The 9334-nt window shown below is 42.5% G+C and overlaps 1 protein-coding gene across 1 annotated transcript in view; it reads right to left on the bottom strand.

Moving 5' to 3' along the window:
* The window catches only part of DOCK8 (dedicator of cytokinesis 8), a 164424-nt gene that overhangs the window by 77593 nt on the left and 77497 nt on the right, over positions 1-9334 (bottom strand). Inside the window, exons 14-17 of the mRNA XM_012641593.1 lie at positions 5565-5682; positions 3563-3633; positions 2393-2531; positions 1670-1771 (exon numbers count right to left, since the gene is read on the bottom strand). Of these exons, the coding sequence (XP_012497047.1) occupies positions 1670-1771; positions 2393-2531; positions 3563-3633; positions 5565-5682 (430 nt within the window). The remainder of the gene's footprint in view (positions 1-1669; positions 1772-2392; positions 2532-3562; positions 3634-5564; positions 5683-9334) is intronic.

The raw sequence follows: 9334 nt of genomic DNA, 5'->3' as shown, positions 1-9334 counted from the left end.
CCCCTTAAAAAAGTGTTTCCAAGTAGCAGGCCCACTTGGCTCCTGCTTTAATTACTCATAGTGACTATTTCATATCATTTATGTATCAATATGTGTGTAGAACTTAGAGACAGTTTCTTGTTTTAAATTTCCATTGGAATTGTATTCCTCTAGAGATGCCTGTTAGGCGTTGAGTGGGGAGGGCCTAGCCTGGGTTTGTATCTTTTTCATTTTAATGGAAGGAAGCATGCTGTACTTGCAAGGGTGGGTGGGCGCATGGGATGGAGACCTTTGGAGCTATTTAAAGCAGAGTCACAAACTGCGGCCCAAAGCTCGCCCCAGCCCACAGACAAGTTCTGTTTGGCCCACAGAGTGTTGGAAACTTTTTTGAAATAGTTGCCAACATTAGGAAGTTAGAAAATTTCATGTAAAAGACTGCTTTTCTAACTTCATTTAAGAACTGGAAGATATGAAAACACTAGCCTTGTATCCCAGCATGGCACCAAGCTGCACAGCCAAGGGGGCAGCTGGACCTTTAGATGGGGCAATCTCCAAAGTGAACAAATGCCACCAGACCCAGGCATTCATCTATGTTACTCCTCCAGTTCCTGTGGGCACATGAGTTTGCCATCTATGATCCAAAACTACACTGTCCAATGGAAATATAATGTGAGCCATGTATGTACTATTTTCATTTCATTTCATTTCATTTCATTTTTTGAGGCAGAGTCTCACTCTGTTGCCTGGGCTAGAGTGCAGTGGTACCATCATAGCTCAACCTCAAATTCCTGGGGCTCAAGCAATCCTCCTGCCTCAGTTTTCCCAGTAGCTGGGACTGCAGGTGTGCACCACCATGCCTGGCTAATTTTCATATTTTTTGTAGAGATGGGGTCTCACTATGTTGCCCAGGCTGGTCTCTAACTCCTGGCCTCATGAGATCCTCCTGCCTTGGCCTCCCAAAGTGCTGGGATTGCAGGTGTGAGTCATTGTGCCCAGTCTGAGTCCTTAACTTACTAAAATATTTATAAATGGAATGATCTGATGTCTGGGATTTGCTTCAAAATAATACTTATTGATGTAAACCTATGCAAGGGACTGAGACGCATGAGAGCTGTGCTGGTGTGATCAGCATGGAGAGTTCCTTGGGGTCTCTTAAATGGGTGCAATGCAGCAGAGTGAATGGGCAAGAGGGAGTACAGGAAACAGGAAGGGGGAAAGGCTATTGGCGCTGGGATCTTTAGAGGAATAAAACTGGCCTGGCCGTATCCACCTGGGGCTGTGACAATTGACCCAGAGAAGGAATGGATGGAATCTGGCCTGGGAATCTTTCATAAGGATCCTTGCTAGGAGCAGTTGTTTGTCGCAAGTGGGCTCAATTTGCTTCCTCTTCTGCAATTTATTTTTCTGAGAATCACTTTGTGGTAGACAATGCAAGGTAACGCTGCCTTGGATACAGGTTGCATCTGCTAAACATTCTGATTTGGTGACGTCTAAATGAATGAGGTTTCACAGCCAGTTATTACCCCCTCCCATCCTATCAGAACAGTGTGCTCTCTCAGAAGACACTGTGTGCCCCAGAAAACACGATGAGCATTGTCAGTGACATCTGAGAGAACAGGAAGTATGTCTGGGAAGGTGGTCCAAGACCATAGCTGGACAGGAAACAGCTGGTGGCCGGCTGGCCGGTTACCTCGGCAGAATGCATGGAGTAGTTGGGTGGCAGTTTTTCTAAGGCAACTGGGAGACAGTAGGATCCAGTTTGAAGACGTTCATTTAAGAGAATTGGCAGCCACTGAAACAGATGATGTAAAGAATAAAGTGGTATTTATTACAGCATATAATTCCGGCAATTTATCTAGCTCACAATAATCAAATGCAACTAAACAATGATTAGATATTGATCTGGGCTCTTTTTGGCAGTAATTTCTGTCAAGTTCTTTGCATTTTAAATTCCCTGAGAGCTCCTGAGATGGTAATATCGATGATTTACTGCTTTCAGAGCCAAAGCAGTAGCATTTTTCTTTATAGCCAATGTTTGTGTGTGTCTGAACAACATCAATGTTTATTTTGCCTTTTACATTTCTTAAAGAAATAACTTTTTTCCCCCTTGGGAAAAAAAGAGCTAGTTGTATATGTGAAATGCACATATTAAATTTAGAAATAATGGACATTGCAATGCTTTTTTAAAAAAGGAGTATTCTTTCAATATCTATCGTCCGCTAGCTTTCCATTCCCGAAATTTGACATTTGCTAAGTCCAATCACTTCTGCTCTTTGCTGTGATCTGGTTTAGCATGTTTTGCTACTTCTGACAAGAAAAAAAGCAAGTGAATGGAATTTAGTTGTTTATCTCTGCAGGGACCTTGGATGCACCAACAACTGCAGTGTGAGTCGGCAAGTTAAAAACAACTCACTGAATATCCCAGGAGACTTTCTACGGTGGCTCCTTGCTTCGGCTGACAGCTGATATGATAGAAGGTGAACAGGAGGTGGTGATTTACTGTGAGCTTAGCAGGGAGCTTAATTTTCACTTCTTCATAAAAATCAGGAGACCTGTTTCAAAAGCACATTATACACAAATAGCTTTTAGCAAGAATGATGACTCTCTGACTATAAATTGTAACAACACGGACTCTTTGCTCTTCAGGACTTGCCTGCTTGGTGTTATGCTTTTCACTTTACATTGTTCTGCTCCTAAGCTGCAAGTCCTTGAGACCAAGCCTGTGTTATTAGATACCCTTCACTTACATCAAACCACTCGCCAACTAAAGGCTTTGTCAGGAAAACAACTCCCTCCACATGATGGAAAAACCCAACAACTTAATTTGAAAAGGGGATGAGGTTCTGAGTCCTGCTGTGACCTCCTTTGTCTAGCTCTACCCTGAGAACTGCCATCATCAAGGGACTGGAGAAACAAATGAATGATGCAGGGAGGAAATTTTACTGAACAACGGAGTCCTAGATACTTTACTGAGTAAAGTTTACATTATCCTCATCTGATCCTGGAATGTGGTCAAATGAAGTACTTAAATGGGCCAAGGTTATCAGGCCAGGCTCAAACCCAATTCTATCTGACATTGCACAGATGTCCCTCCCTTACCCCTGGAACGTGAGTAACAGTTTAGACATTATGCTGTGACTCAATTTGCTGATACAGTAACGAGGGTTCCATGTTTCCTTTGGACAACTTAGAGTATGGACCGAGCAGGCGCGGAGTGGTACAGAAGATGGGGACACAAGCGAGGAGAACAAGAGTTTGCTTCTGCCCCCTCCAGTACCTCAAAGCAAGTTAGGAAATTTATTTATGTAACATGAGACAACCTCTCTGCTTCATACTAGAATAGAAGGCTCCAGAAGGGTCAAAACCATATTGGATTCTTGAAGATATGTTGTTCTTCTCTCAGTTTTAGTCAATGACAGAGTTGTGCATCTCCAGCACAGAATCATGAACGGGCATGAGTTTCCTTTGTCCCTTAGTCACTGAATTATCAAAACTTTTGGGAGGAATCACCCAGGGGACTCAGGAAAGCCAGGAGATAATAAAACAATCTTAGCCTGTGTTTAGAACTCTGAAATATACTCACTTATTATGGTATGTAATGGCCGTGTACACTTCCTGCAGAAATTCAGGCCCACTGGACTTTCCAAAGATGACCTGTTCACCAATACAGAAAGGATCAAATTAACAGTGACACTTGGGTATAGAAAATTGACGGTTGTGAGGCCAAGAGGATGTTCTGGTCTCACAGAGCTGTATTTTGTACTTGAAGAGTTCTGGGTTCTACAACTGGCCTGACCACACCAGTGCTGAAGAACTGGCCATGAAAGGGAAACTGAGGTTCCAAGGGGCTTTAAAAGTGACCAAGGGCCACAGGTTTGTGAGATTGGAAAGCCAGCGCTCTCTCCACTCTGCCTTACCACCTAGAGGTCTACACAACAGGGCAAAATCACATCCTTTTGCCCTCGGTGAGAAAGCCCTGGTCCATTCGCTTCTCTCTCCAAAGACATGGGCCTGGGCACTGGGGGTGATGTGGCTCTTCACTGCCCTGTCCGCATGTTTGTACTATTTAGAAAAAGATACCTCCTAAGGCCTGAAGCAGCCTTTAGGATGCACATGATTGACACGCGGACTCACCTTTGAGCAAAGAAAAAAAGCCTTCTCCTCTAGATGCAGTAATCCCCATGCCAGGTCCCAGGGCTCAGTGGGTGGAGAATAGGCTGGAATTTAGCCCCCACTGGCTCCTTGGCTGGGTATCTTAGCTACATACAGGATCTGCGGCAGCCCTGGTGGTAACCTGCCCGGGGTCAGAGCAGAGAGGACTAGGAGGACCCCACCACCATTGCAAGAGGACACCTTGCATTGGGAAGATAGGTGGGACATTAGGAGGAAGGTTTAAAAAAAAAAGCAGATATTTAAAGAATGGAAGAATTGGGGAAAAAAACTACTTTAGTAGAAAAGGATATTAACTGAATTTGATGACTTACGGAAAGTAGTAATAACTAACCACCATCTCATTTAATGGCAGATGGCCAAAAAGAAGAATAAATTCTGGCATTTTGGGTTCCTGAAAGTGTAATCATGAGACCAGTACAAACTGGGCCTACTCGCTTGATAACAGAATGTCAAGTTACCTTGTAGGTATAACAGAGCCCAAAACTGCAAGTCATGTATCCTAGATATGTGCGACAGAAAAAGCTTTGACCTCCAACAACACCTGGACCAAGAAGTCCTCCCTGTAACACCAAGAAGACTGAGACATGAGCAGAACCTGAATGTTAGAATTCTTGCAGAAAAGAGGGCTCTGTTGGCTTGGAAGGTCCAGGGCTAAAATCTACCTCAACATACCTTACCACAAATGGTCCAATTTATAGCCTCCCAATCAGACCCTGCCAAGCTAACATTCCTAAATCCTTTCCCTTGCCCTCTGAGCCCCACGCCCCAAACTGGGGAGACAGATTTGAGTCTGTCTTGTCTCCTTGCTGGTCGGCATCACAATAAAGCCCTTCTTTTCTCAAAAGCTGGTTCCATAATATTGGCTTCTGTGCATCGGACAGTGAGCCCATTTGTTTGATAACAAGAGCACACTGTATTATACATTATTTGATTTATTTTTCGCCTCAGGGTGAAGGTCCATTTCTAAAAAGTGTTGAGCTGATGTGTGATTATTATTATTAGGCAGTACTTCATATTTATTAATAGATGTGGTCTGAGGCTTGGGAAAGCGTGTCATGCAGTGTGTGCATGGAAAACGTTCAGCAAACACGGCGGACATGCTGGGCCAGCTCTTCACTTTGTACGCTTTAAGAGTGGTGTGGTCCTATGCGTAATGTGGAAAGACAATGATTTTTTTCACTCCTCTAAAATGATCTGTATTTCAAAATCTCTTTCTTAACTTAGTCTATAGACTTTGAGATTGACCATGTTTTCCCATCAGTATCATGGGAACGAGAGCCCTCGCACCTGCTGAGTAGCCTTGGCCTGGAACAGACATGCTCTGTGTTTGAGGAGTCCTGGGTTTGGCGCGTGTGAATTGACAGGGAGTGCAGCCCACCCTGGCTTGGGGCAAATGTTTATTTCCCCCTTACCGGCATAGCGTTGCTAGCATCTTCTCCGCACATAAACTGAATCTTTATTGTAATGTTCCGGGCAGATGCTAGTTTGCTAGCAAAGTTCAGCCTCTGTGGGTAGACGTAGAGAAGATTCCTGGAAAAGAAAAGATAAAGAATCAATGAACAAGGTCTAGAGTTTATTTGAACCAAGTTCTTCAGTGAATGCTGAGGTCCATGCTCGTGTGGTGACTATTCTGAAGGAGTATTTTCTTTCAGAAGTGAATAATTGTTGGAGGAGTGAGTGAATTATTGTTGACTCTTCCTTTTCAGCTGCAGTCATCTGAAAATAACCAACATTACTCTCTGTTTTGCCATATGTAAAGATAAGTCTGCCACAGCTTAGAAGGTCTTAATGTCTTAGAATGTGGAAATTTGCCTAGAGGTGATGGTATCTCTGATACACAGATAAGGAAGAAAAAAAGGTTCAGCTCATTTTATTTTATTTTATTTTATTTTATTTTATTTTATTTTTTGAGACAGAGTCTCACTCTTTTGCCTGGGCTGGAGTGAATGCCATGGTGTCAGCCTAGCTCACAGCAACCTCAAACTCCTGGGCTCAAGCAATCCTTCTGCCTCAGCCTCCCGAGTAGCTGGGACTACAGGCATGCGCCACCCTGCCTGGCTAATTTTTTCTATATATTTTTAGTTGTCCAATTAATTTCTTTCTATTTTTAGTAGAGACGGAGTCTCGCTCTTGCTCAGGTTGGTTTCGAACTCCTGAGCTCAAACAATCCGCCCGCCTCGGCCTCCCAGAGTGCTAGGATTACAGGCGTGAGTCACCGCGCCGGGCCTCAGCTCATTTTAAATAAAATTCATGGCCATAGATGATGGCCTATGTCATTCCTCCTCTTTTCTTTCTAATATTTATGTAGTAGTTTCAACTTCTTACTGGCATGGCACTTTTGGTGTAGCTTCTTTTCTTATCTAAGATGATGGTTCAAACCTCCAAGCTCAATTGCTGTATAACGATAACAACAAAAACAACAATATGAATAAATATATCCATTCATTCAACAACTTTAGGACAGGTACTAGGATAAGCATAATTTGGATACATTTTTCTTTCTATTTGCGTTATTACCAGTAAATTCCACTAAAATGTAAGCTCCATGAGGACAGGGATTTTTACCTGATGTTTTTGATTACTGATGTATCTTTAGCAGCTAGAATAGTCCCTGGGACATAGTAGGTGCTAGGTAAATCTGTTGAATTAAGGAATGAATGTATAGATATTTGATGAAGTGTATTCCTGACTTGAAGAAACAATAATAATGATACTAACACTTATATAGGACTTATCCTGAGTCAAGCTAATGTTCCAAATACTTCATTTTTATTAACTTGTTTAATTTTCATAATTTTCCTATAGATAGATACTATTATCCTTGTCATCATCCCCATGTCATAAAAGAGGAAAAAATGAGATACAAAGATGTTAAATAATGTGCCCCAAATCATATCTCTAAATGGCAGAGTTGGAAACAGGACTCGGGCAGTCTAATGCTAGAGTCATGCTCTTATCCACTGTGCTATATTCCCACTAAAATGATAAGCATGGCCTTTTCATACTGTGTTATCTTGACATCTCTTAGGGACAAGTTTGCCTTAATTTTCTGGGTCTCATCAACAGTTGAGTGTCAACCATATATTAAATACTTCCAAATGACAAAATGACCTTTATGTGAACTGGATACCAGGAGAACAGTGACCAAGAGGGAAGTTACCAAATTATCCTTCAGTGAATGTAGATCCGTGTAATAGTTTACAAGGATTTTCCTGTTTATTGACACCAGGGTTTCTCAACCTGGCCACAACTGACATTTTGGGCTTGACCATTCTTTGTTGTGGGGGACCATCCAGTGCATTGTAGGATGTTCAGCAGTATCCCTGGCCTCTACCCACTAGATGCTAGCAGTATCTCTCCCCCACTCAGTTGTGATACTCAAAAATGGCTTAGGACATTGTCAAATAACCCCTGGCAGGCAAAATCACCCCCATTTAGAACCACTGATCTATGCACGTGAATTTGTGCAGTACAGATCTACACAACTACACCAGGCAGATTTCTCATCTTTAATAGATATAGTCAAATAAAATAATCAATGCCACCCTACTGGGTGCATATTTAAATGCACATTATATTCCAATGGAAAAAGTGAAGTCAATAGTGAAGTACGAGGTAGAAAATGAAAATTTAAATCTATTTAGCCAGTGAAGTCTGGGGTAGGAAGGAACTAGAAAACTGAAAGAGAAGGACTAGGTTGACACGGATGCTATTCTCTCAACTCCAACCCCTTGGTGGTGATAACCAGATTGAGCCCACATGTGTGTGTGAGAAAATGGTCTTTCTGGACCAATGTTTGCATGAATCCAAGGATTTGCCCACCACCCTTTCTTGCTACTATAGTAACAGCAATGACAACACTAATCACCTTGACCCTGGACAGGACCAAGTGAATGGGCTGAGTGGACCTGCTCCTGATGGGCCATCAGACTGCCCCAGGTGAATCCTTTAGGGCCAGATGTACAAACAAAGAGGGAGGCACGTCACAAAGCTGACATGCAACAGAGGACCATTCGGAGTATCCCCTGCAAACCACGAGGGACTAGGGGGTGGTTTGTGCTCAGAATCCCTGTACTAGTCTGGTAAGAAGATGTGTAAGATTTTTCTGACCATTTCGAAGTGCGTGCAATTCTCAGAGCTAAGCATATACTAGATTAGAGGGGCTAGTGTTGGAAACCAGGTCTGTTTTTAAAAGTCACATTCCGTAATCTAGCTTTACTTTCAGAGTGAGTTTGAAATGTTTATTGCATAGTATATTTCATGGGAAATTTATCGTTGCTAAAAGCAAAGATCCTTATTTCATTGAGTGTCATAAAACCTTTTACACCAGGTATTGAGCTGAAGCCTATTCCATTAGCTTGGTGGTCACTGTACGTCGCACCCCAAACCCACATAGCCCAGACCCCATGATCTGCAGAGGGTTAACAAGTGTCTGGGGAAGAGCTGGGGGGTGGTGGGTGATCAAACACAGCTGGGAAAGACCAGGGCAAACCAAGGTAAGGTGAATGTGCACTGGGCAAGATTCTGCTTGTTTCCCCAAATGTTTTGACCTCAGAACCCATTTTATTTATCCTTTCATGGTATATTTCAAAACTTTAATATTCTGTGAAATCACTTGGGAAAACATTGAAATAAACTTATCTAGTTATAGAAGAATATCCCACATTAAGGAAGGTACAGAGCACAAGCATTCTCTACTCAAATATCTTGCACGATAACAAATGCTCTCAGGCATCTAAGAAAAACAATACTTGGAACTATCAAGATCACACAGGAGCTGTTACTTTGCGTGCGCAAGTTCAAAGACCATGGAAGCAAACCAATAGCATTCTTATGTTTCACTGCACTCCCATCTCTCTATATTGTGTGATTCACTGGAGGCAGGAAGGGGGTGACAGTGCCGGGAACAGGTTTGTTATGTTCCCAGCACTATGTGCCGTGACCCTTCCAGGCTGCTCTGACTTTTGCACAGTAGCATCATTACAACAGCCTGGTAGCACACACTATTACCCTCGATTTTTGTTTCCAGCTCTTTCTAGCCACCATCCTGCCCTCCTGTTAGTCTCTTATCAGAGTCATAATTGGTTGCAAATGGTCAACTGCATTGACCACTTCTTGCATTCAAATGGACAAGAAGATAAATGCAAGGCAACAATTTCATCAAAAAGAAATAACTGTAATT

This window comes from Propithecus coquereli, unplaced genomic scaffold (assembly GCF_000956105.1).
Source record: "Propithecus coquereli isolate 6110/MARCELLA unplaced genomic scaffold, Pcoq_1.0 Scaffold166, whole genome shotgun sequence".
NCBI lineage: Eukaryota > Metazoa > Chordata > Mammalia > Primates > Indriidae > Propithecus > Propithecus coquereli.
Note: the sequence above shows the minus strand (reverse complement) of the source record. Positions and strands in the feature narration are given on the sequence as shown.